Source organism: Lissotriton helveticus, chromosome 3_1 (genome assembly GCF_964261635.1).
Source record: "Lissotriton helveticus chromosome 3_1, aLisHel1.1, whole genome shotgun sequence".
NCBI lineage: Eukaryota > Metazoa > Chordata > Amphibia > Caudata > Salamandridae > Lissotriton > Lissotriton helveticus.
Window position 1 is genome coordinate 229,226,489 of NC_136061.1, and position 27,963 is coordinate 229,254,451.

The following is a 27,963-nucleotide window of genomic DNA, read 5'->3' on the forward strand; positions in this document are numbered from 1 at the left end:
ATTATATCTGTCCAGAGTTATACATATTCGTCGGGACTACAGGGATAACCTTACAATTAGAGAGCGGAAATGATGAGCAAAACATCCAATTTAAAATGGAAGCAACGCTACTTAGTGTCCATAGTGTACCGTTAGAACATTCTCAGTACCAGTTACTCTCAGCATTGCCGAATTACACTCTCCTGATCGTCCATCTCTTGCTAGTTCTCCATTCGGAGTTCTTTAAACGTTGTCTCCTGTATGAGCTCCGTCTCCAAACTGGCATCCCAATGTCGCTGTTTCCCCTCTTATGAAACCATCTTTTTCAACCTGTCTTCAAAGTGTTCTTTAGAGTTCTCAGGTGGAAGATCGCATTACTGCGGGCTCTCGATTCAGCTCACAGTCATTGAATTCAGCCTTTCACACCACTAGTGTTTTATATGACTTTTTTCTGAGGAATAGCTGTTTCTCAAATCTAATTTTAACTTATTGCAAAAGTTTCATCACGATTTAATCTCTATGAACCTATCATACTTCATATTCCTTTTCTCAACTCCAGTATCTCCAGCTGAAAATTCTTTCCATTCATTGCACATCAAACAATATCTACACTCATGTACTTCTGTCATTAACAAACGAAATACTTATGGCAAATAGATCATCTTTGATTTCGTATAGCGCTCTGAGCAGGGTAGGCAGCTTGACCAAATGAACACCTCTGTAGTTATGCTCCTTGCTAGCACAAGTCTTAGGGCCACAACTCTCTAACCAAGGCAGAATCCCCACCTTTACTCTGCTAACAGCAAACTTTACCATTGCAGGTCTCAAAGCCAAAAGAAAATCACACATATATTTAACCAAGGCCCCTTTGTGCCACTTAAAGAAAATGGAAACAAGGTGTTGGGAGTCCTAGCAGAAAAGTGATGGATAGACACTAAAATACCAGCCCAAGAGGTAGCGTTTTCAGCAAAACACCACCTGGTCCAGCTTAACTACCTGAATGAGGTGTATTATATATTGAAATGCCTGGTGATTTGCAAATACTGGGAGAAGATTATGCACACAGTCAGGGATGGTGGATTTCCAAATAGCGCTAGAACCCAGTGCATCCCAGTTGGGCTTGGTGAATGACCTATACCTTTCCAGAGGTACCAAAATGGTTATTAATCTAGGCTTCATACTTTCCAGAATAGACTTGACCAAATATTGGAGGTCATCCGAGGATCACAGGAAGAATGGCTAAGTGGACTAAATAGATGTTTTTTGATTGAGCTTCTAAAGTATCAAATGTGGGGATGTGGGAGGTACGCAAACCTAAAATGATTTTGTGACTATGGTGGAAATACTTTGGTATAGATGCTGCTTAAAATGGGAAGAATTCTATCTTTACCTCCAGAAACAATCTTTTTATTGTTTTTTCAACAACAGTCTGTCTTGGACGGGCAAATATTGGCAGTAATAGCAGGGGTGTGAAATTTCTATAGCCCGACTCCCAAGACATATAATTTGGGGTCAGGGACACCATGTTTTCATGTTTCTTTTACCTTTGGGACAAGTAGGCCCAACCCTCTTAACCACAAACCCTTTGGCTGCCAGTTTACAGTACCACATTATGGATCAGGGAAGGATATTGTCTGCAGTTAAGGTAATATTTGTGTCCATATGTTCATGCTGTTTGAACTTGTATTTAGGGTTCATTAATGCAAAGACTTTATTATTAGGGTGAGGGCTCAGGAAGTGTTGTAAGCTTGGACTCTACTGGACCCAGTGTAAAAATTATGTACACATGTTTGCAAAGTTTAACAATATGAGACTGTGTAATGCTCCCAGAATGCTCTCTGATTAGGTGCAAACATTTCTAGAAGCTTGAAAGCAAGATTGAGCCTATGTTTTCAAATTTAATGCTCACAAAAAACGCAACTAGGAAAAAGCGTTTTGCTAAACTGCTGTGACATTTTAGGTATCATTTCTTTGAATCGTCATCTGTTAAAATGTGTTGATGCATGCTAGTATTCCACAAAAATATTCATAATGCAAAATCAGTGCAACCACTTTCAACAAGATTATGGGAAACATAAAAATAAAAAAACAATGGCAAAGCCAATAGGTCTGACTTTGGTGGTCAGCCTTTTGGTTTTTTCAATGTGTGTCTTGTTTTAACATAGTTTTTGCAAAACGTTATTGTTGTGGGAGCTGCCAGGCCCTCGCCATTATAACAAGCCTTGGCAAAAAGCAATAATATTTTTTGGTCAAAAAAGCACATATCGCCACTGTGGTCTCTGTCACTGAACAAAAATAATTTGTGTGCCGATGTGCTCCTTGTGAAAGAGCAGAATGCTGTCTCTCACAGCGAAGCCAGTCAAGAGATAGAGACAGAAATAAAAACAAAAGATCTTTGTTAACTCAAGACCTAATTAGGGGCCCAATTCTCCGGGAGAACCCTAGAGGGCTAAGGCCCTCCCTGGCTAGCGGGATCCAGGCATCGCCAATCTCTAGGCGTCACCAGTCTCTCGGCGTCACAAGTCGCTAGGCGTCACCAGTCTCTAATTGAGCACCGCAGATCTCCGGCTCGTAGTCAAAGTCCTACCACGCATCCCAGCAAGACCCCCACCTCTGGCGTCCTCTTTTCCTCCTCTCTGGAATGGTAGCCTGGTCCAGGCCTGGGGAAGCAAGTCGGTTGTCAAGCCCAGCCACTCAACCCTCCTCTGGCTCCCCAGCCGGCTTATGTGCGGAAGGTGCATTGCCTTGCCCCACTTCGGTCTCAGGTGTAAGTGGGTGTCGCAGCTCACCTCCCAGCCCACAAACGGGCACCCCGATCCCGAGCTAAGGAGAAGGGGCCTGAGTCATGCCCAGGATTCAGGGCTCTCACCGCCTCTTGGTTCTGGCCTCCCGCAGGCCAGGGTCCAAGCTGGGCATCCCTTGGTCAGTCCTGGTGCTCCTGAGGATCTAGATTGCCGGCTCCTGGGCTCCAGTCATAGTTTCAATATTAGGAGCCACTCTGAGTTGTTGCAGAGGTGCTCTGCTCCGGATCTAATGGGATAATATGGGCCGAATGGAGATCACTTAGAGGCCTTCCACCATGTTGGATGGCTAGCCCCTGCCTCCACCTCCAATAACTCTGCTCATAGATAATGAGACCTAAAAGTCAGACACAATATGTTTCTCTTCCGAGTTCCTACCCCACTGTGACAGTGAGTCACATAATTGATTGTAGTACTGTAAAAGATGTCCAATATTGCTGTCTTGAAAGTAACTGGTATACTGCTGTTGTATGTATTTTAAACTCCAAATAAAATATATCCGAAAAAAGAAATGAGAGCCTGGTGTGAATGTTGTCTTAATGGTCCCATAAAACTGAAATTGTTCAGGAAACTTTGTATTTCCATTTGATAATGGGTAAAGATTACAAGCCTCCATTGCAAGAAATTCCTTGGGAATGTAATGTGCAACGTGTTCCCTCAATACCACCATGTCTGGTTACGGAGGAGGCACACCACCTTCCTCCATATGATGGTTTTTCTGATGTAATGTTCAGCTTACATTACTGCTGGAAATAGTTTCTTGTCTTTCTGAGCCAGAAAAATTAGACAACCCCAAAACATGTACACCTTTATGATCGGTGCCAATGTTTTCTTTATTTCTCTCTCTACCTCCCTCCTTTTCTTTCGGTCACTGTCTCTATCATTTTCTCTTTCTCTCTTTCGTCCTTTCTCAAATTCCTTTCTTGTCATGCTTCCCTGACCCTGTCATGGCTTTTTTTGTTTGTTTCTTTCTCTCCTAACAGTTTTCCCACCTACTCCACACCCATCTGTCCATCTTTGTGTGCCCCCTTTATCCCACTTTCACTCTTTTGTATTCCTCAATTTCTTCACCTTCCTCTACATGCTCCTTTATCTTTTCTCTTCTCCTCCTTTATCTTTTCTCTTCTCCAATCTCTCTTACTCCAGTTCTCACTGCCCTGTTCTATCATTTTTCATTATCTCCCGTTCTCTGCTTATGACTCGGATCTGGCACCTGATTTCAAAGAGCTTGTTACACCATGAATGTTTGCTCTAAGGGTGTACATAGTCTGTTTACTTCTTTGTGCTTTTAAATATGTACCATTGTGTACCATTTTATTAGCTCGACTCCTATTTAAAAAAAGGTCAGTTTATGCTAACGTGTGATTACTTTGATTTTTCAGAAAAGCCTTGCAGCACATGCCTCCATTGTCTCTTACGCCAGGATCTACAGAGTTTCCAAGTTTCTTATCGCCAAATATTTTGGAAGAAGTAGATGGTTTCTTGGCCCGGATAGCTAGGTAAGTCTTTTGTAAGCTGGGTAATTCTTTTACCTCCTCTCGAATTGAGTGAATCAGTTACATGCAACAAGAAATTGTTTCCAGATTTTGAATGGTATACTCAATACTTTAAAATGCTTTTGTTAAAAGCACACAAGTGTGGATCTATGGCAAGATTATATTAATTGTTCCTGATGTTTGTTTTTGCTGTAGTAAGTTTGTTTTACTGTTGGTATGAACTACCAGATTTATTTTTTAAGACCATAGATAGAAAGTCGGCTGTAAGAATAATCACAGATACTGGACCTTTATAATGGATAGGAATTGGCCTTATTCATGCATAAGGCTGTTCCATTTGCCTGTTCACTAGGGAATTCCCCATTACACCATAGCTCCAGGGGCAACAGCTGGTTCTCTTCTACCAAGACTAATTTCTCAACATCTTGATAGAGTTATAAAATTGTTTCACAAAGCAACCCAGCATTATACAGAACCAAACAGACTTGTGCATTCCTGGCTGCACTCCCTAATAAACACTAAAATTAGGAGGCACCTGCGGAACAGTGCCCATCAAACCAACTCTAGAGTGGGAGACCGCTAGCGCATTGCAGCATTATCCAAATATTAGACACCAAAGATTTCAGGATCACATCGTATGGGATTAGAAGCCTAATGTCATAGCCTTGTCCTTTCCATCTATCAATCGTTCCTCCCATGTATAAAATGATATTGGGATAGATTAAATCGTAGTCTTGCTTCCTAAGTCAATTCAGTTCATCCCAGTTCCCAGAGAGGTTAGTCTTTGACTAATCCAAACTGGCAGGACTTCCCTCGGTGTCTGCAAGGCCCTGAATCTGTGATCGACTCCTTCTCTGCTCAGGTGCACAGCCCTTCGGAGTTCCCACCTGTGATGGCTTTGTTGAATCTGCCGGCGCTGACTTCTCGGTCAACGTCGCCAATCGCCCCTACTTTGTGTCTCCTCCCCAACGCCGAAGTGTCGCCTTCTCGACCCGATCAATGTTGGGAACGCCGTTGATGGAACAGTCCTCTTCAGGCTATATTCCTCCGCTTTCGGAGGAGCCCCTGTTATTTTCTCCTTGGCACACTGGTATTTTGGTGATGTGGGTGATGACATGAGTGAAACTCCTCTGGAGTTTCACTGTGTTTCATTGTGCCCTTGGTGACGCTGGTGGCCGTGATTCTTCCCCATCCACGAGCCTGTTTTTTCCTCCTTGCCTCACTTTGGAGGCTGGCATGGCTTTTGTGGGGAGTTGACGTAGTTTTGGGGCTGTAGCCTCCTTCTGTGGAAGTAGACATTGATCCCCTATTTGGGGTGCTTCACCAGGGCTAGCTGAGAACTCAGCCTTCGCTTCCCTTCAGCTAAACCTTCTTTGATATTCTGTTGGCCACTTGGGGTAAACCCATTTCGAGGGCCTCCATGTACCAGTCTGTAGCTCATAGACCTCATCCTGCTCCTGGTGACCCGCACTGCCTTTTCCGTCAGCCTACTCCGCACAGCTTTGTGGGTCAGGCTGCTACAGCCTCCCCTAACATCAGTGCCGTGCCTAACGTCCCTCTGGACAGAGAGCCTAAAGGTCTGGATGCTTTTGGTTGAGCTCTCTTTTCTGCTACCAGCTCTACTTTACGGTCCTTTAATATGGCTTGTGTTTTGGGCTGTTTTTCTCATGTGTTGTGGGATTTGGTCCTGTGCCTTCTCCCCTCTGTCCCTGATGATTCTCGTGTCACTCTCTTTCTCAGCTGATCCAGGATGGCTGTCAGGTGGTACATTACTGATTTGTTATGGCATGGATACCTCCGATTATGCGCGACAGGCCATGGCCAATTCGGTAGGTCTTTGCCAGCATGCCTGGCTGCGTACCTCCAGCTTCTCTGAGGCTGTTCAGTCCACCTTGGTGGACATGCCTTTCAATGGTCAATATCTGTTTGGCTCTCAAACGGACTCTGCTTTACGCCGTTTTGGAGATAGTCGAGTGGAGTTAAATCGTAATACTGGATTGCCATACTACCCTATTCTTTCCCCCATACTAGATCGGGCTGGGAATGGTGTTCATTCCCTTCTTTGTGGGCTGTTATAGGGCAGTGCCAGTTGGCTTCTTCTTTTCACTCGTCCCTCCGTGTGCCGTCCAGTGTGGTGCCCCGGTAGGTATTTTCTTTTCTTGTATTCTAACTGTGTCGATGATTGGTTGTGGTTCCTGGTTGTTTTTTTTGGGACGCATCTTAATTTCTGACCCAGTTTGGTGTCTATACCAGTGGCTGCACTCTGTTCTTTGCTTTCTACCCAAGTTCTGATTGGGGTGTTTTCATGGTATCATGCGCTTGCACTGTTCCTTAACTTATAGGGTACTTCGTCTGTATGCCTTACACATATTTCTCCATATGTTTCTGACATCATAGTACCCCTTATAGGGGACTCCACATGCCGTGCCTTGGTGCACCGGTGCAAGTTGGAAGATGGGGCACGGGGGGTACTTGGCTCTCAACCGCTCCCCCCCCCCCCCCCGAGTCCCTTGTTGTTGAGTGTTTCTCCATTATTTCCTAGCCGATGCAAGGGAAGGGGCATGTTTCTTGACTTAAGGTACATTGCCTGTTTATGCCCTAAGCGATGTTCCTTCTTGCTTTGTTCAGATGTTAGCACTTCTTGTGCTGGTTCTCGCTATACATGGGCAAGACTGGTCCGTACCCGCTCTCTCTCTCTTCCCCCTTTTTCTCTCCTAGGTTTCTTGAGGCCATCCCTTGTTCTTATCCTGGAATGGTCTGCCCTCCCTCTTCCGCATGGCCTGTGTTTTCTCTGCTTCTACCTTGCGCGAAGCTGTGGTTGTTTTCACTTTTGATTGGATTCATCTCTATGACACATCTTATACCAACCCTAATGTTTAGTTCCTGGCCTGGCTGTTCTTCAGATGTTCCTTCTACCCTTTTTGGGTGTTATGGCTAATTTCATCTTCTGTTCTTCTCATACATGGGTTCCTTACCCGTCCACTTTGGGTTGGATCATATGGAGGTTTGTGATCCCTTGGGATTCTTTTCCATGGAATTTTCTCCACTTCTTGCTAGCGCAGTTGCATTTGTAGCCTCTTTGGGGGTTAGTTTTCCTGGTCCTAATCAGCATACTGAGTACCATCTTGGGTGACTTTCCTTTGCGTCTGGCCTTCATGCTTTTTAGGCTGTGGGAACCACTTCTCTTTCTGTTACTTCAGTTCTTTACTCTTGCTCTTTGGCTGGACCTTCATTTCTGTTGTTGGTCTTCCTATACTACTTACTTTTACGCAGAGGACTGGCTATCTGAATAGGACTCCCATGTTTTGGCCCTGTTCATCTTGACCCTTTTTTCAATTCTCCTTTGTGGTCTTATTTCTCTATTCTAGCAGGGTTGTTTCTCCACTGCAGGTTTATTTTCAATTGTCTCTCGACTGCCTAATCATACCCATTCAGTTGGTAGTGCTACTTCTGCTGCTCATTTGGATTTCTGGGGTATGTGACTTCTACCCCGCCCTCTCCCCTTAGATGGGGCCATGTGACTGGTTTCCAGCTCGCCGTTGTCTCACCTTCGTCCCATGGCTGCTGTTGTGGTCATTTGTATATACCCTTCTTGGGCGCATATTATTGTACTATGTAATTTCTGTATATGTATATATGTGTTTGTGTGTGTGTGTGTGTATATGTGTATATATATATATATATACATATATATATGTATATGTACATATAGATATATGTGTATATATATATATATATATATATATATATATATATATATATATATATATATATATATATATATATATATATATATATGACGCTCAACTCTTCGTACGTTGCTTCAAAGAGGCAGCACTCACAAGCTAAGAGGTGTCCAAGTTTTTAATTCAGGAACAGAAAAAGCACAGACGCGTTTCGGCGTTAGCCCTCGTCAGTGTGTCAATTATTGCTCTCAAAACATCTCATACAAATACAAAATCTGCAAAAGTTGACATAAACATAGGACTCTAACCCTCTGTGCCTCTATGGGCGCCATATTGTAAGGGTGTATATCCAAGTGTTGGATCTAATACAATTCATCCCTAAGTGCTAAGGTAAATTGAAAATAAAGCCGTGGATCGGCTATTGTCCTATGTTGAAAAGTAAATGTCATATTTACAGAGAAAAACAGTGCAAGAAATAATGCAATAAAGTAGTGTAAAAAGTGATAATAGCACAGAAAAACGGAAAGATCATTCAGAATGTAAGGACGTAAAGGAGAAAATTACATATGCAAGTACGATATATCCAGTGTGTTTCAAACCACTTAGTGCTGCTGTTCATTACTCATTACTGTAGTAATTCAAAGCCCATAGTGGGGAGCAGCAAAGGAAACAAAGTAAAAAGGAAAACCTACTTCTCTGTCCTGTCAGGTTTCACTTTGAACCAATCACACTCCGTACAAGCATATTTCCATACATTAGTTATATACATATCTACATAATTGCATTCCTACTTTGAATTAAAATTCATGCGGAACGGGTATATATATATATATATATATATATGTACATATAGATATATATATCTATACCTATTGGAATTTATTTTGTGCTTTATTAAAGGAGTGAATAGCGCACCCTTTGGGAGTAAGTGACTACAAACACCATGAGGCAGTGGGAGTGCCACACCCACATGGGCAGGTGTTTTAAATTGGAAAGTTTCAGCGCGATTTTTCATTTCTGCAATCTGCCACTGATGAAAGGATTTATGTTTCCTGAAACGCGTCTGGCAAAGGAATAAGACTGAGAAGCCTGGAGTTTTGCGCAATGACTGTTGGCAAGTGTTTGATTTATTAAATGAACTTTATCAAGCTTCCTGTGGCCTTCCTTTTAGTGCTTCCTGGAGTGTTGGATATCTATATCTATATCTATATGTACATATATCTATAGGTATATATATATATATTCACTGAAAAAACCATAGGTTATAGACCATATATAGTTAGGAATTTGCATTTACAAAACCTTGACAATTCACTGAAAAAACCATATGTTAGAGACCATGTATAGTCAGCTGGACATTTTATTGACATAAAACCAATGAAATTCCATATATAGTTAGTTGCACTAACTATATATCGCGCACCCGCAATCCACTGCTGATTATGTCACATATTACATCATTCATGACATGGTCAGTGACATCACTGATGACATCACTGATGACATCTCAAATGACATCACTGATGACATCATCTAGTGTCTGTGTGTTTTTGTAAAGTTTAAATATGTTTTACATATTGAAGAATGAGTGGATGTATGGAAGACTGAGTGTGTGTGTGGCTGGCTGGGAGGTGTGTGACTCTGCATATCAATGTGTACTTGTATCAGTGATTGCATATCAATGTGTACTTGTATCAGTGATTGTATAAGAGAGTAAGTATGTGTTAGTATATGTGTGAAAAGTATGGTGTTCTGTGTTTAACTGTATAGATGAGGAAATCGAAGTGTGATTGATTCTTCACAGGACTGACTAGGTGTATGAGTGCATATGATAGTGTTGTAATAATGAGTGACTGTATGTATGAGTGATTGTATGGGTGAATGAGTGAATGTGTGTGTAGACGTAGGAATCAGTGAGTGCGTATGTAGTAACTGGTATTGGTGTGTCATGATGTCATCAGTGATGTCATTTGAGATGTCATCAGTGATGTCATTTGAGATGTCATCAGTGATGTCATCAGTGATGTCACTGAAGTATGGTGTTCTGTGTTTAACTGTATAGATGAGGAAATGGAAGTGTGATTGATTCTTTACAGGACTGACTAGGTGTGTGAGTAACTCCATGGATGAGTGGCAGTGTGTGAGTGTCTGCATAGGTGTATGAGTGCATATGATAGTGTTGTAATAATGAGTGACTGTATGTATGAGTGATTGTATGGGTGAATGAGTGAATGTGTGTGTAGACGTAGGAATCAGTGAGTGCGTATGTAGTAACTGGTATTGGTGTGTCATGATGTCATCAGTGATGTCATTTGAGATGTCATCAGTGATGTCATCAGTGATGTCACTGACCATGTCATGAATGATGTAATATGTGACATCATCAGCAGTGGATTGCGGGTGCGCGATATATAGTTAGTGCAACGAACTATATATGGAATTTCATTGGTTTTATGTCAATAAAATGTCCAGCTAACTATATATGGTCTCTAACATATGGTTTTTTCAGTGAATTGTCAAGGTTTTGTAAATGCAAATTCCTAACTATATATGGTCTATAACCTATGGTTTTTTCAGTGAATTTCATTGGTTTTTTAAAAGCTAATATCTATAGCTGTAAAATATATTCTTTATTACGTGACGTATCACGTAGCCACGTGAGACGCCTCATGACGCGTCGCATAACCGTGACGTATCGGCTCTGCAGCGCAAACAAAACCCGTAACGTAAGCGTGCCGGAGCACGCTTACAGATATATATATTTTTTTTAACCTTAATTAGACAAAATCCACACGTGCACATATCTTGAGGCCTTGCAAAGGCACATCAAACAAACAGTCCCTACAATTTTGCCAAGTTTGCTGGAAATCTATTCCCTTAATTTTTTTTTTTACTGTTTCTCTTGGTTTTCCCCTTGTTACGCTTACCGGGACGCTACCTGGTACGCGAACCGGGCGCTCCAAAAACACAAGATGGCGGACTCCCGTTACGCTGCCGGTTAGCTGCCCGGTTCGCGTACCGGGAAGCGCCTCTACCGCGAAAAATCGCGGGGGACTTTAATATCCCCCTCATCAATCCTAGGGGGTCAGGAGGGGTTTACCTTGCCCCCTTTCTTTCATTTCCCCCTTCTTTTTTCACCACATCTTGTCTCTCGAACCTACCGAGAGACAAGATGGCGGCCGCTCCGGACTGTTTACAATGTTGACAGCTACGCTGCCGGTTAGCTGCCCGGTTAGCTGCCCGGTGAGCTGCCCGGTGAGCTGCCCGGTTCGCGTACCGGGACGCGCCTCTACGGCGTAAAATCGCAAAAAAAAATGTTGTTTTTTTTTTTGCCCCGCGGGGCACTTTAATATCCCCCTCATCAATCCTAGGGGGTCAGGAGTGGTCTACCTTGCCCCCTTTCCTTCATTTCCCCCTTCGTTTTTCACCACATCTTGTCTCTCGATCGTACCGAGAGACAAGATGGCGGCCGCTCCGGACTGTTTAGAATGTTGACAGACACCGGAGAGCCAATCAGCTTCGCGAAGTTCCGTTACGCGTCAGGTACGCGAACCGGGGCGCTAACCGGAGCGCTGTGACAGGTATATATATTTTTTTAAATGTTAATTTCTCAAAATCCACTGGAGCACATATATTGAGACATAGCAAAGGCACGTCGGGCAAACCATATCTACAATTTTGCCAAGTTTCATGTAAATCTATTCAGCCGTTCGAGCTAAAAGTGAGTCCAACCGCCCTATGGAAAAATGAATGGGAAAAACGCGTTTTGGGACCCCCCTTTTTTCTCGGCCCCCCCTTGACGAAACCCCCCCAAATTTTCAGGGGCTGCTCGGAAACAAAATGTGCCTTTTTCCTGAAAATTACAGCCAATTCCGTCCACAAACGCCAAAGTTATTAGACATAGAATTTTCAGAAATCCCATAGAGAAAAAATCCTAACTATATATACCCACTGGCTATCGCCAGTAGGTAATATACATACATAAACATATATAATCTGCATATCTATATAAATATAAATGCATGCATACATATACATATATGCATACATATGCATGTTATTTACATGAAAGTTTTAAAAACACTAATAAAAGCAAAGCTAAAAAGCCACCTCATTACAAACAGAATGGCTTTAACTTAAACGAGGGCGAGATCTATTGCATTTTCAATGCTTGTTTACTTTGGTTCTATCAAGAAGGCATTCAGATGTGTCACACATTTGCCATGAATTCTGAATGTTAGCACTCTAGTTGCTCATTAGATCACTGTAGTAAAGCTAGTGCTCACCAGGGAAGTCTGCTGCTAATCATGGTTTGCAGCCATTTTCCCGCATTTTTTATCCCGCAGACTTTCAGTCCGCATACCATTATCCCGCAAGGTCATTGACCTCGCATACCATTATCCCGCATTTTTTCAAAACGCATGTGCATTTATCGCGCATGCCTTTACAAAGAATTAGGTTTTAAAGGCATGTATGGTAAATGCATTTGCGTTGTGAAAACCACGATGACGAGAGAGGTAAGTGGGTTTGTGTTAATTTTTTCGTGGGTTAGTGATTGTGTAGTGTAGTGTAGTGTTGTGTAGTGTAGTGTTGTGTTAGTGTAGTGTAGAGTTGTGGTGGTTGTTTAGTGTAGGGTCATGCTGGGGGTAGTGTTTTAGGGTTTAGGGTTGTGTTGTAGTGGTTGCGTAGTGTAGGGTCATGCTGGGGGTAGTGTTTTAGGGTTTAGGGTAGTGTTTGCGTAGTGTAGGGTCATGCTGGGGGTAGTGTTTTAGGGTTTAGGGTAGTGTTGTAGTGTTTGCGTAGTGTAGGGTCATGCTGGGGGTAGTGTTTTAGGGTTTAGGGTAGTGTTGTAGTGTTTGCGTAGTGTAGGGTCATGCTGGGGGTAGTGTTTTAGGGTTTAGGGTAGTGTTGTAGTGTTTGCGTAGTGTAGGGTCATGCTGGGGGTAGTGTTTTAGGGTTTAGGGTAGTGTTGTAGTGTTTGCGTAGTGTAGGGTCATGCTGGGGTGTAGTGTTTTAGGGTTTTGGGTAGTGTTGTAGTGTTTGCGTAGTGTAGGGTCATGCTTGGGGTAGTGTTTTAGGGTTTAGGGTAGTGTTGTAGTGTTTGCGTAGTGTAGGGTCATGCTGGGGGTAGGGTTTTAGGGTTTAGGGTAGTGTTGTAGTGTTTGCGTAGTGTAGGGTCATGCTGGGGGTAGTGTTTTAGGGTTTAGGGTTGTGTTGTAGTGTTTGCGTAGTGTAGGGTCATGCTGGGGGTAGTGTTTTAGGGTTTAGGGTTGTGTTGTAGTGTTTGTGTAGTGTAGGGTCATGCTGGGGGTAGTGTTTTAGGGTTTAGGGTAGTGTTGTAGTGTTTGCGTAGTGTAGGGTCATGCTGGGGTGTAGTGTTTTAGGGTTTTGGGTAGTGGTGTAGTGTAGGGTCATGCTGGGGGTAGTGTTTTAGGGTTTAGGGTAGTGTTGTACTGTTTGTGTAGTGTAGGGTCATGCTGGGGGTAGTGTTTTAGGGTTTAGGGTAGTTTAGTTGTTTAGTGTATGCTAAAGGCATATTCGTTCTAAAGGTTTTGGTTATTTTAATTTGCGGCCTAATAGTACATGCGGGATATTTTTTTGCGGACTGATGGTATGCGGGATTTTGTCATATATTCGCTAATCATACTTTCTATGGCAAAATGAACCCCCTCATGTTGTTCCTTTTTAAATTAAATGTTTTAAGAGTTACCACTTTATTCCAATCAAGATGGCTTCAGGTGTGCCATACCTTTGTAATAAGTAGGACTGTTAGCACTCTAGTTGTTCTTTAGAACACTCTGGGACATTCTGCCATTGGGCTATAGTTGGGCTACATCTGGCTGATATTTGGGCTACATTTGTTTTTTTTTGTCTATGGTGGCCATCTTTGGGCTACATTGGGCTACATTGGGCTACATTTGGGCTCCAACATATATATAGCCCAATGTAGCCCAATATATATTTTTCAAAGTTAATTTTCGTAAAAACCACTGGAGCCTATATCTTGAGACATAGCAAAGGCACATCGGGCTACCAGTCCCTACAATTTTGCCAAGTTTGGTGTAAATCCATTCAGCCGTTCAGGCTAAAAGTGAGGCCAACCGCCCTATGGAAAATTGCATGGGAAAAACACGTTTTGGGACCCCCCTTTTTTCTCGGCCCCCCCAAATTTTCAGGGGTTGCTCAGAAACAAAATGTTCCATTTTCCTGAAAATTTCAGCCAATTCTGTCCTCAAACGCCAAAGTTATTCGACATAGAATTTTCAAAAATCCCATAGGAAAAAAATCCTAACTATATATACCTACTGGCTATCGCCAGTAGGTAATATATGTGTGTGTGTGTATATATATATATATATATATATGTATGTATATATATATGTGTGTGTGTGTGTATATATATATATATATATATATATATATATATAGATAGATAGATAGATAGATAGATATATCTCAAAAGCAATCCTGCCCTGCCATTCATGAAAGCAGGCACCGGCAACAAGGAATCCAGAAAGGTATTTATATTTGGCAGAAATAGACACGTTTCGGTGGACACAGCCACCTTGATGACAAGATATATAAGGTGTGTGTATATATGTATGTATATATATATATAATGTATGTGTATATATATATATATATATATATATGTATATATGCTACACAAACTTTCTCTCAAAAAGAAGGTAATTGATCACGCACTCGCAGGAGTCTGCTTTCCTCGTTTCTTTATTTACTTCAAAACAGCTTTCCAGATCATTTCAAAGGAACAAAACCGACGCGTTTCGTTAACCCCTGTTAACTTGCTCACGGTTACATTTACTGTTTGAAACCAACCATTTAAAACACCCCACATTCAATCATGTGACTGATGATATCATCATTGCCATTTATAACAGAGGGTTATGGGACTCGTAGTCCATTGATATATGTACACAAATTATGAAAATGAGGGGTGGAGGGGGGATGTATATAATTTACAAAGTCATGCATTTCATTACAACACAAAACCTCTTGTATTTTATGTGTTATATTCTCCTTTTGTTGTTTATTTACTATTTACATTTTTACACTTCCTATTTTTATATTTGTTCTTTAACATTTTATTATATTTTTATGTGTATTTTTTGTATGTCAATTTTAACCAATTTTGTGTTTGAAATTCTGTTTATCAATTATCCCATTCATCACAAAATATTATGGTGATTAGAACATGGTGAATTTCTTTTGAAATTTGAATGTTTTTTTTCGTAGTAAATCTATATCACTTTGATTGTTATTTTTGATTTTTATTGGATCCAATAATTGATCATTATTGATCATTATATTGTAAAGCCTCAAGTTTATTAACAGTGACGCACCACACACTGTCTTATTGTCCGCCTTTTCGTTGATATCACCATATTGCCCTCTTACCGTCTGATGATACTCAGACTCCACCATATATTGCTAATTTATTGAGATTGAATCTCCCTCTTATCGTTTTCATTTTTTTGAAATGAATTAGTTAGGCAATCCGATTCCAGGGCTGTTAGTTTGAATTTACCTGATCTTGTTTCCATTCAAATTTATGCGTTTGAAGGCCCTCCAGTGGGCCAAGAGGCAGTGTGGTTACCTTATTATATTTCCCATGTTGTTGATTACTGCGCTGTTTTAAAATCAAATTTTCTTATTTGCATGCCCACCACAAAACCAAAAAGAAATTTCTTTTATGTCGTTTAGATAATCCTCTTATTTACCCCCACCAATGGGTCATACCAACATCGTTGTTTAAACAAGGTGTATCCATCATTGTATCGTTTTAAGAACCGAAAATCACAAAACAAACCAGAAATGTTAAAGTCTCTAACAATGTTCTTTAGAGGTGTATATACAATTCCTCACTTTGATTCAGGCGCCACGGACTCAATGTTTGAAAATTTAAGATCTGCCTAGATTCTCTCTGTCTTAATTTTCTTTCACGATCCCCACCCCTCTCACTGGCAGGGATCGTCTCAAAAGCATAGAATTGTAGCTTTTTCCAATCTCCACCGTGGTTCGTCTCCATGTGTTTGGCATCAGCGTTGCTTCTATCACAGTTTACAGTTGCTCTTACGTGTTCGAGTATTCTTTTTTTCAACTCGCATTTTGTGCTGCTGATATATTTTAAATACACAAGGGCTTTCAATCACATATACAGCGTACTGGCTTTTACACATGATTAACTCCTTTATCTGCCATGTTTTGTTCGGCTGGACATGGTTGTGTTTTTGGCAATTTGGCAGACTTTACACATTTGACATTTAATGAAGCCTTTTGTTTTTAGCCATTCTGTTCCTTTTTTCCGGCCCAATTTCTGATGGTGACTGTGTATCAGTTTGTCCTTTAAATTGTAAGCATGCCTGAAAGTGATATTTGGGTGTTTTCCCATCACTTTCCCTACTGTAGGGTCAAGTTGCAGCAGTTTCCAATTTCTCCTCAAAATTTGAACAATTTGTTTGGATTCCTTGGTGTAATCTAAAATAAGCCTTCTTTTGACATGTGATTTTTCATTTTCAGAATGTCTTCCCGTTTTTTATCATTTGCTCGTATCCATCCCTTTTTAATGATGTTTTCTTTGTAACCTCGTTGTTTAAAACGTCTGACGGTATTCTGGCTATGGTTTTTCCATTCTTCTTCCTTCGAGCAGATGCGTCGGAGTCTTAGAAATTCCCCATACGGGATGTTATCAATCACAGTTGCTTTGTGAAAGCTTTTTGCGTGTAGAGTAGCATTTGTTGAAGTGCATTTTCTGTGTAGGGTGGTCTCTATTTTGTTGTTGCTGATGTAAATTTCCGTATCCCGAAAGGTGACTCTTTCATTACTTATTGAATATGTGAATTTGAGATTCGCTTCTGTTGAGTTTAAGATCTTAAAATACTCTTCGAATTCTTCTTCTGTGCCATCCCATACGATCAAGAGATCGTCGATGTATCTCAGCCACTTAGTGATCTTATTAACAAATCTATCATTGCTGGGATGCCACGCAATCTGTTGCTCCCACCAACCCATAGTGAGACATGCGTATCCTGGGCTAAAAGAAAACCCCATTGCGCAGCCTTTCACTTGTTGGTACATTTCTTCTCCAAATAAGAAGACATTCTGTGTGAGGCACATGTCTATCATCTCCGTCAGCATTTGGTTATGGAGTTTAAATTGTATGTCTCGTTCTTTAACGAAAAAGCTACAGGCAAGTAGGCTTATGTTGTTGTCAATAATTGTGTAAAGGGATGTCACATCCATTGTTATGAGGCGATATGATGTTTGCCACGGGAGATCTTCCAAGTGTCTCAGCAGGTCTGTGGTGTCTTGTAGATAAGAACTTAAATTCAACACGAAGGGCATTAAAAAAAATTATATATATCGTCGCCGGGGGTGACCCTCAACCCTGCAGGGTGGCTGTGGCTGACTGGGATGGAAATCCCAGTAATCAAAACAGCAAACACCGGTGCCACAGCCTAATCCCAGACTTCACAAAGCATTTATTTGAAGGATTTGGGGCCCCCTACAACTGAGGTTTTTGTTGGTGTAACTATGGAGGGGCATGGCCCGCCTGTCTCCTGAAGGGAAAATGGACTGTCTGAAAACTCACCATGACAGAGGTGGGAAAGGGCAACAAGAAAGAAAACCTCATCTTGGTAAGGACTGGACTCCTTGCATGGATTTCATATGTTTTTATGGCAAGTTATGTGAACATGGTCTTCACCGAGCTGACTGTGCATTTTAAAATATTTGTGACTTACCATATTTAGCCATTATTAAGTAGTACTGCAAGAGTAGAATCAGTCATGACAGACATTGTCTTGCTGTCTAAACGGCATTATGGGGCATTTAGTTTTGACCGTAGGTTACGTGACTGAAAATGTATAAACACTTGTAGCTTGTGAAGTCGTTATTCCTATGATTAAGGCACTCCTGCCGAAATGCAGCAGGAGTTCACGTAGATGAAGCCTGCAACAGTCGTAACATTTGATATATATACACATATATAGTCATACCTCTCTATTTATATATGTTTTATACCTTCTTTTCTTGGGATTCTGCATTGCCTAGTCCTAGTGGGCTCTCCCTCTCTCAAAGTGTGTTCTCTACCTCATGTCGTCTATTGTCGCAGTTCTTGTTGTTGCTCGCAATTCTTTTCTTCAGCTATTGGTTGGTGCTCTCCGCCTTACCTACTTCTATGGTGAGGAGCTTTGGCCCAATAGTTTGAGCTGATCTTAGCCTTCCACCTCGGACTGTTGGGTCGGTTGACCTTCCGAGGGTGTTGTAGTGCTATATCTGATAGAGACTACTAGCCGCAGATTCCTTCACGTAGAATTATCCCCAGGCGTGAGACTGGACTCGGAAACGTTTACCACAGCATCCCTGCACGCCAGAGGCGACACCACGCGACTCCCCCCAGGCGTCCACGTACGTGATGTCAGCGAGGTCACATAAGACCCACCCCGGCGCGCCTACGTCAGTTTTTTCCTTTTCCGCATGCAACGCGGATCCGGTCCTTGCTACGTGCCTGTTTGGGGCCCTTTTTACTCCCCATTGTCCCACCTCAGGGGAAACAGTGCCTCGGCACCTTCTGCACCAGCATCTTCCGGCGCCGCATGACCCGGCATGCCTCCACCTCTCTGCTGCCAGTACGCTTTTGCGGACCGCCTTTCCCTCCCTGCCGCCACTGTTGGCTCCGCCCCGGGAGGCCCGCTGGCTGGACTCTTGGGGGTGCGACATGTTTGCCTCGACTAGCGCTGCCCTGTGGGCCCTTAACACCTTGTGTGTGTTGGCTAGGGCCTCCTTTTGTTTGTGGGACTTGGCTGAGTCTCTGAGATCCGCAGCCTCCCAGGAGACGGTCCAGGTGGACTTACGGCATCATGGTGTGGATGGCTGGGAGCTAGTGGCGTTTATTCTCCGCTCCGCTCTGGACATCTCGGAGGTGCTGGGCCGGGCCATGGCTTCCTCAGTCGCCCTTCATCGCCATGCTTGGCTTCGGGATGGCGTGTTCCCTGAAAATATTCGGTAGAGACTCATTGAGCTTCTGTTTGACAGTAGCCTGTTGTTCCATGCCCCGGCTGACTCCGCCATCCAAAGGTTCCTGTACGTTTGAGCAAATGGTCGGAGTAGTTAAATAAGCATTCAAATACACATCAAATTTGTGAACATAAAAGCGAAAAGACAGATCACCAAAAACTTTTTGAAAAGGATTTTTACAATGGAGTTTTAATTTGCCAAGCTGCATTCCATGCAATTAACATTCAAAGCATTAAATGGGTGCTTGCGTCTTTTCAAGATAAATAGTGCTCATGGGTGTGGAAAGTGCTAGAGCGAGGGAATCGGGAAACAAACAATATACATCCACCAGCATATTACTATCATTTAGTACTTATGCCTCGGACATGAATATTTACCCCCATGTCTTTTCTACAGAAACCCAGGTGCCCCTTTGGAGCCCGTCCAGGATTCTACCTTTTTAGGTCCATCCTACAGCCTAGTAGGTATTATTCATTACTCCCTTCTCTAGACTTTTCACCTCTCCTAATAGACTAGGTACTGAACTGTATTTATTATTCATAGGTACCCTACTATCCTGATGAAGACCCCACTGTGAGGCCATGAATAACCCTCCGCTTTATGGGGGTCGAAACGTTGACCGTCTTGTCTCAACCTTCACATACTCATTGATTAGAATGTACTAATTGAGTCTATACCAATGAGCAATGTATTTTGGAACAATTTGACCTTGACAGGCTGGAAAGGTTAATTTATATATTGTTTGTATTGTATCTATGTCACAAACACCTTTACCCTGTCCTTCACTACCATTTCCCCATTCCCTCGCTCTAGCACTTTCCACACCCATGAGCACTATTTATCTTGAAAAGACGCAAGTACCCATTTAATGCTTTGAATGTTAATTGCATCGAAAGCGGCTTGGCAAATGAAAACTCCATTGTAAAAATCCCTTTCAAAAAAGTTTTTGGTGATCTGTCTTTTCGCTTTTATGTTCACAAATTTGATGTGTATTTGAATGCTTATTTAACTACTCCGACCATTTGCTTAAACGTACCATAATTGTGACCCAGGCCGGGTAGTTTTTATTTGGGCATACCCCCGTAAAAACACAACACATCCAAAGGTTCCTGGCAGGGCTCCGTCCTCCTCCTCCGCCTTAGCCTCCTCCTTGTCCTTATCCTCCTCCTTCCCTCCTCAGTGACTGCTGAGTTGGGCTGGTTCTGGGCCTTCTTAGGCCACTTGTTTGGACTGTGGAGTGGGTTCTGGCCATTGAGTCCTCCCCGGGACTTCATTGTTGGCTGCTGGATGGCCCTTTGTGCCTATATGTGTACGTGTTTCGCTGGAGTTTTTGCGCAGACTTGGCCCTGAAATTAGGTCTTCTGCTTGCCTGGGCTACTTGTCAAGCCTTCTGAGGGGGTGTTTTTCCTCGTGGCCCTTTTGTTTTTTCCTCTGTGGCGGAAGTTCTTCCAAAGAGGGTTCCTATGTCTTGGGACTTAACGTACCCTATGTGGGGTAGTGGTAGCTGTTAAATAGCTTGCGCTCTGCTTGAGAGTTCTGGTCGCCGTCTGGTGCCGGTTCTCCATGGCGTTCCTGTATGTTGCTTTGCTTCTGCGGTCGTGCGCACGGCCCCTCTTAGTGGTGTGACCGGGCATTTTCTCCCCTTCCTGCCCCTGTCCTGGGGGTTGGGGTGATTCTGAGTGTTCCCTTGTCAGGCGTCGACTGCCCAGTCTTTCTGGAGCCCCGGGCTGTTCTTCTTGATTCTGGCAGCTTCTGCCTGTTGGCGCTGTTCTGGCTGGCCTGTTGCCTTCCATCTGGGGGGCTTACCTTCTTTTCCCTCATTTCCTTGGGCCCTCTGGGCTTCCTCCTCTTCCTGTCTTGGTATTGGATGGAAGCTCTGTTGCCTTGTAAGGGGGTGAGGTGCTTCGGCCTTTCTAGCCTTGCTCTTGGTTCTTCTGCTGTGAGGGTATGGACCTCTTCGGTCGTCCTCTTCCGCCTACACCCTCTGGGGTCAGTGGTGTTCTCCTTGTGGGAGTTCCTCTTGCCTGGCAGGGTTGAAGTTTTCAGTTTTGGCCCACAGATCTGGTTCCCTGTGGGACCTTCTGTTCTGTCCAGGCTGGTGGGGTCCTTTCGCAGACCCTCCTTCCGCGTGGGTATTGCTAGGGTATCTATTCTACGTGAAGGAATCTGCGGCTGGTATTCTCTATCATATGTACGAGTTACTTACCTTCGGCAACAATGTATCTGGTAGAGACGATTCTAGCCGCACATTCCTTCACGGCCCACCCTTCCTCCAAGTTCTGCGAGGACCCTTAGGTTGGTCTTCGGTACTCGCCTCCCGGTGGGAGGCTGTGTCTCCTGTGAGTGCCTTCTTTGCTCTTGACGGGTGGCTCCGTCTGGTTGCAGTTCCTTCCTCGTCTTGGTTACTGGGCGGATGGGGTTACAGTGCTCCTGTGCCCCGCTGCTCTGACTACTCCAGGTTTGGGGGGGAAGAGTTGCCTTCAATCTCTGTCCTCCTCTCCCTTTCCTTCCTCTTGCGGCTGAGCGTCCTGGCCCCTCTGCTAACCTCCGAATAGGGGTCATATGGCCAGGCCTTGCCCTTGTTCCTTGGGGGGTAGTTGCCCTCTATGCTGGGTGGCTTGGAGGTTTGTTGTTCCTGTCTGTCTTGGGACTGGCTCCCCCTTCCTTGTTCTGTTCAGGCTGGTGGGGTCCTTTCGCAGATCCTCCTTCCCTGTGGGTATTGCTAGGGTATCTATTCTACGTGAAGGAATCTGCGGCTAGTACTCTCTATCAGATGTACGAGTTAGTTACCTTCGGTAACAGTGTATCTGGTGTAGACGATTCTAGCTGCATATTCCTTCACGGCCCGCCCTTCCTCCAAGTTCTGCGAGGACCCTTGGGTTGGTCTTCGGTACTCTCCTCCCGGTAGGGGGCTGTGTCTCCTGTAAGTGCCTTCTTTGCTCTTGACGTGTGGCTCGTCTGGTTGCGGTTCGTTCCTTCTCTTGGTTCCTGGGAGGATGGGGTTACGGTGCTCCTGTGCCCCGCTACTCTGGCTCCTCCAGGTTTGGGGGGAGGGGGATTGCCTTCAATCTCTGCCCTCCTCTCCCTTCCTCTTGCTGCTGAGGGTCCTGGCCCCTCTGCTAACCTCCAAATAGGGGTCATATGGCCAGGCCTTGTCCTTGTTCCTTGGGGGGTGGTTTCCCTCTATGATGGGACGCTTGGAGGTTTATTGTTCCTGACTGTCTTGGGACTGGCTCCACCTTCCTTGTTCTGGCTGGGGGTGGTAGGCCTGCTACATGGGCCATGCCTTCAGCATGTTCCTTGTCTCCGGGACACGGGGAAGGGGAGAGGGAAGGCTGTCTACATACTGCCAGGATGGCTGCTCAGTGCGCTGCTCTGTTCTTTCTTCTACTCCTGCCTTTGGACACTGCGGTGTTGCACTGTTCCCTATGGTGTCGTTTGTCTCCACTGTCCTTTTTCTACTCTTTCGCACACTGTTCCCATGCTCCCTCAGTTTTTTGTCCGGTGGCTCCACGTTGTGGTGCGGAAAAGTTCTCCGAAGGAAACTGACCTAGGCGCGCCGGGGTGCGTCGTCTTATACTTCTGCCATGATGTTTTTCTCCCATGGTTTTCTGGTGGGATGTTTTCTTTCTCCCCTTCCCTTCCTGGCAAGCAGTCTCTCTTTTTTATGCGGACCCGATAGCCTAGTCGGTGATCTTTCTTGGAATCAGTTCGCAGACCCTTCTCCGGGATGGTTTTGCTTGGGTATCTCTTTCATATGTAAGGAATCTGCGGCTAGACGTCTGATGAATAAGTTACTTATCTTTGGTAATGCTTCATCTGGTTGAGACTAGAGCTAGCCGCAGATTTCTTACCGACTCACCCTTGCTTCCTGCTCTGCAAACTGATTTTCCTTTTCATCCAGACCCCTTTTATGAACCCTTGTGCTTTAAGTTGGTTAAAAAGAAAAAGGAAGACAAACCAAACAACCAATAATTAATGTAAGCGCCTATTTGGGCACTCTGTTTCCATAGAAGTTTCTCCACATGATTCCGTTTTTTAGCGCAGAAAGTTGTGGAAGAAACTGACATCAGGGGAGGGCTCTGACAACGTGGATGACATTATGTAGTCGTTTGACACCCTCTACCGACGTGCATAGCTACTGTTGTAGAAAAATGTCCGGACCCATATTCGAAGGCAAGGAATCAGCGGCTAGATCTAGTATTTAGATAGGCATTATCGAAGATAAGTAACTTTTCCATTAGTAAGTTTGCACAGAACCAAAAGGGTATTCCAACCCTGGAACTATTGCTTACCACTACCTTCAGCCCCAGTATGTTAATCTGCAGAATAATAACAAAATAAGGGAATTGCTAGTATTGAAACCTTACTATGCTATGAGCCCTGGCACAATTAGAGAAGCTATATTAGAGCTCTTATATAATGAGATAGTTGCCATAATTTGTTGCCGCATTACATGGCATGAAAGGGACGAGTGGATTTAGTTCCAGGACAAGTAGATTTATGACGCAATTTGCCACAGGGACAATTAGATATTCTATTAAATTCCCCACCTCTGCTTGTGTGACAAATAAAAGGGCTATGTAAGGGAAGGAACCTGTAGGTGCCATTGTCTGTGAATGCTCTACACTAAGATAAACTGCTTGGTTGAAGGTAGGGAAGCATTTATTTATGTGTTTACTGTAGAATGTACCTTTTGCACAGATAAAAATATACCGAATACATTTTTATAAAAAGACAAACACAATATCTTTTTTTATATTAAAGCTAACAAAAATAGCAGTTTACTGCCTCCTTATTGTGCATTTTAGCAACTGTCTTTTTTTATTTTACTCAATATAGGGTGAAAAATGGCTAAGCTATTTATTTCTCCCTCACACTTTTTTTGTAGCAAATGGAGCAGTGGTGTAACAAAAGTTAAAGGGCCCCCCTGCAAGGTACACAGAGGGGCCCCCGCTCCGGATTTAATCCAGAGTCATCAGGCCTGAATACTGGGCCAATGCTAGGCCCCTGAAATGGTGTACAAGAGTGTAAAATAGCCCTAGCTATCTATAATTAAATGATAAAATCAGGGTGTATGCCCATTACTTACAACATGTCCAATTGTTTTTACTGTGATTAATTGCACCCTCTTTGTCCAGTTCTGTTTAAGATATTGTGCCATCACCCTAACTGTGAAGCGGAAGTTAGCGCAGTATTTTGCACTGTGCTTTTTCCTGTTATTCCAGCATAAAGCTGGGTCCTTTGAAAAAAATGGGGCATGTATTCTTTCAGACTGCATTCACAAACGGCTGCTTATGACGTTTCTCTTTCTAATCAAAGGTCTAATCGGAAGAGCCCAGCTTCTTTCTAGGATGAACAGTCTTTGTTCAAGGGTTTATTAACCTCATCAGACACTACTAGGCAAGTGAAACACATCAAATAGGCCCATTTGATTTGGCACATAGTATCTTTCTAAAGCCTGCCTATCCTTGCTTAGCTTTGGTGCACAGACTTTTGCTTCACCTAAGTGTTTGCATTATTTAATATAGCAATACTATGATTTGCTTCAATCCCTGTTCGTGACTACTATACTTCCATTTTTCAGCTATGCACGTAGTTTGATTGAAAACTCAGTTCTGAATGTTCCATCCATGCCTTATCAACCACACAATATGAAGATAACCGGTGTATAAATGTATTTTAACAGTTGAAGGTCAACATCTATTGTGAATAGAGTTGTAACTGATATCATTCGTCAAGGCAATAGTTGGGAAGCCTCTCGGTTACAGAGGCAGCGTTTCTTAGCTCAGGGGGGCTTCGTTTAGCCGCCTAGTTATCTAGGTCCTAGAGCTTGGCACCAAAGGTTATCGGTCTTCCCACTTTTGCGTCTACCACCTGGTTTGTTTTCTGTGAATATCTGTTTCTATGGATGCAAGCAAACCTGATGATGGCATTGAAAGATGCTTCTAGTTTTCCAGTTCCCTGGCTGAAATATTCTATCCAACTAAAGCTACTTGATACTGTTGCACCTAGCTATATAAAGGTGTTAACCTCATTCAGAGTTGCTGCCAAATGCGCTAAGTTCCTTGCCCATCATTGATGTCATTACCTTTGATTTAACTTTGTGTTGATCTTGAGACCTTTTTTATTGCATTATTTCTTCATAAATTGTAGCTCATCCAGTAGCTCCTTCACTGTTTGTGATCAAAATAGTCATTCCTGTACAGCAAAGCTGGGACTTCGAAATGGTCTATGGGCTTAACATCCTGGGTGCTTTCAAGATTTCCTTATACATCTTGTTTATTCATAGTGAGTAGAGAACCCAGCTTGACCACCATATCCCTTCACACTATAGTTGAAAATGGTCTTATTCATTGTGGACTGCTCCTCATTTTTTAGGTAGTCCCAGAGTATGTTGTTATTATGAGTGACAATATTGTAGTATTGTTTCCCATTAAAGACCGTTTTCTCCATAGTCCTTTGGACTAGATCAGAAGCTAAAGTGAAATCCAAGAAAGCCAAATCTAGCAGCATCTGTTTCACCATACTATATTTGAGTGCAGTATCACCCAAATAAATGGTGGCCTATAATAGATAGCCTTATTACTCCAGTATTGGATCCTTCATAGATTTAGAGGCTTGAATCATTCCAGTCGTCAAGATGGGAGTCCCATCGTACCTTAGAAAAGCAATGCTACGATAGGTATATACTAGAAATTACCTTGGCCCTTCAGTTTTGTAACATATAGTCATTAGTTTGAGCTTTTGAGACCTTTTGTATATACTTTAGTGTATACTACTTTATGGGCTTACAGCCCGCCCACTACTTTTCATTTATTTGTTTGTGTTCTTTAAAAATCCTGTCTTGCTAGTGGTCAATCCTTTTCTTTGTCCCTCCTTTTTGTTCTTTCTGGTTCCTCCAACAGAGTAGGGATCAAGTTCTGTATCTGTATTGTTTGTGTCCCGAGAACCGAGCTCCTCAGGATCAGGGCGATGCTTAGAGGGGTCCACCTCCTGACTTCCCCACACTCTGACTAGATGTGTATACACAGAGATAGAGGTAATCAAGCGAGAGATAGGGAAGGGTAGAAACAGCAACGGAAGGGATACCTGAAACGAAAATACGCAAGGGGTTAAAAACATAGAATCACTGGCTACTCTCATATGTGTCTCAGTAGTTATATTACACACACCTAGAGTGATGACTTCCGGAGGTGTACCCTTTCTCTCTCTTCTCTTGGTAGCAAGATGCGTCTCTCACCGCAAAGATCAGAATCTCCCTAAAAGTTAAAGCATACATTAACAACTCCTAACATCTCACCATACTGGTTATTATTATAAACCTAACCTGCCACAGACGTACCCTCTCGCTCACTTCCAATAATCCAAAGAAGAAACCTACTCCAGTACCAGAGGGAATACTTGAGGCAAAATGATCAAAGGGAAAATAAGGGTGGCAAAAAGATCCTTCACCAGAGAAGAGGTGCTGCTTGAAATAAAGTCAAGAAAAACTATAAGGATTCCAAAGAACAACTTAGCTGGGTCCAGCAATACAGTTATGTTGCTCTGCGCCAAAGTTAAGAAGCCCAACATGAAAGCAATACAAAGTTTGAAAATCATGGCATCCTCACCTGATACCAAAGGCTTACCGGAACTCCGGGACTTCCAAGGTTCCAGTGATAGCGTAATATCCAGAAATTAACGCCCACGAACAGAATGTCTGAACAATCCTTACTGCAGCCGCAAGTAAGGATAATGGCCCAGGAAAAAGAGAAAACCACTCCTTTCTGCTGAACTCCGCAGAACTGAGGAACAAGGCTCCCGGTGTTCGCGCTCAGCCGAGCGGAAAACAGTCGAATGGCTCGAACAGAGTCACACGGGACTCGTGCATGGGCGTCCGCAGAAATTTTTCCAGGGGGGGGCAAAATGTTAACATCATCACCATTCTCCAACATGATGTGTGCCAGGTGGGGCACAAGAAACACTGGGGTGCAGGAGGAGCCATGGGGGCAGGAAGCAGGCCGCATATGATCTCATACACCATAGGGTTGTTGTGCCACAGCCATCTCTTTCTTTTGTGGCACCCCAAAATCCATACTTCCCTGGTCCCTAAAATTACCCCCTAACACCCCAAAACCCATACCCACCCTGAACCCTAAAATTACCCTACCCCACCAAAACTCATACCCACCCTGAACCCTAAAATGACCCCCTAACACCCCAAAACCCACACCCACCCTGAACCCTAAAATTACCCCCCTGGCACCCATAACCCATACCCACCCTGACCCCTAAAATTGTCGCCCTAGCACCCCAAAACTCATACCCACTGAACCCTAAAATTATCCCCCTGGCACCCCATAACCCATACCGCCCTGACCCCTAAAATTGTCCCCCTGGCACCCCAAAACCCATACCCGCCCTGAACCCAAAAATGTCCCCCCTTGCACCCCAAAACCTGTACCCGCCCTGAACCCTAAAATTGTCCCCCTGGCACCCCAAAACCCATACCCGCCCTGAACCCAAGAATGTCCCCCCTTGCACCCCAAAACCTGTACCCGCCCTGAACCCTAAAATTACCCCCCTGGTACCCCAAAACCCATACCCACCCTCAACCCTAAAATATTCCCCTGGCACCCCAATCCCTAACCCACAGTGAACCTTAAAATTACTCACTGGCACCTTAAAACCCACGCCCACCCTGAACTCTCAAGTTACCCCCTGACACCACAAAAGCTGAACACTACATTCTGATTGTGTATTGCGCCGTCTCCCTGCTCAGGGTGGATCTGCTGGTCCGGATCAGCTCGCCATGGTCCGATTCTGCTCACCCTTTCTCTGGAGCTGTTCTGCCTGCCCTGTCCCTCTTCGCGACTCACCAAGCCTGCCTCCATGCACACTGCCTGGACCTACTCTGTCTGGCCTGGTTCGTTCTCCTTTGGACCCGCTGTCTTCACTGGCAGAGTTAGAACACAGGTC

At 43.6% G+C, this 27,963-nt stretch overlaps 1 protein-coding gene across 1 annotated transcript in view; it reads left to right on the plus strand.

Annotated features, from left to right (window-relative positions):
• ZZEF1 (zinc finger ZZ-type and EF-hand domain containing 1) overlaps positions 1-27,963 on the plus strand; it is a 1,627,273-nt gene that overhangs the window by 160,099 nt on the left and 1,439,211 nt on the right. The window contains exon 7 of the mRNA XM_078679684.1: positions 4,163-4,279. Coding sequence (XP_078535810.1) covers positions 4,163-4,279 — 117 coding nt within the window. The remainder of the gene's footprint in view (positions 1-4,162; positions 4,280-27,963) is intronic.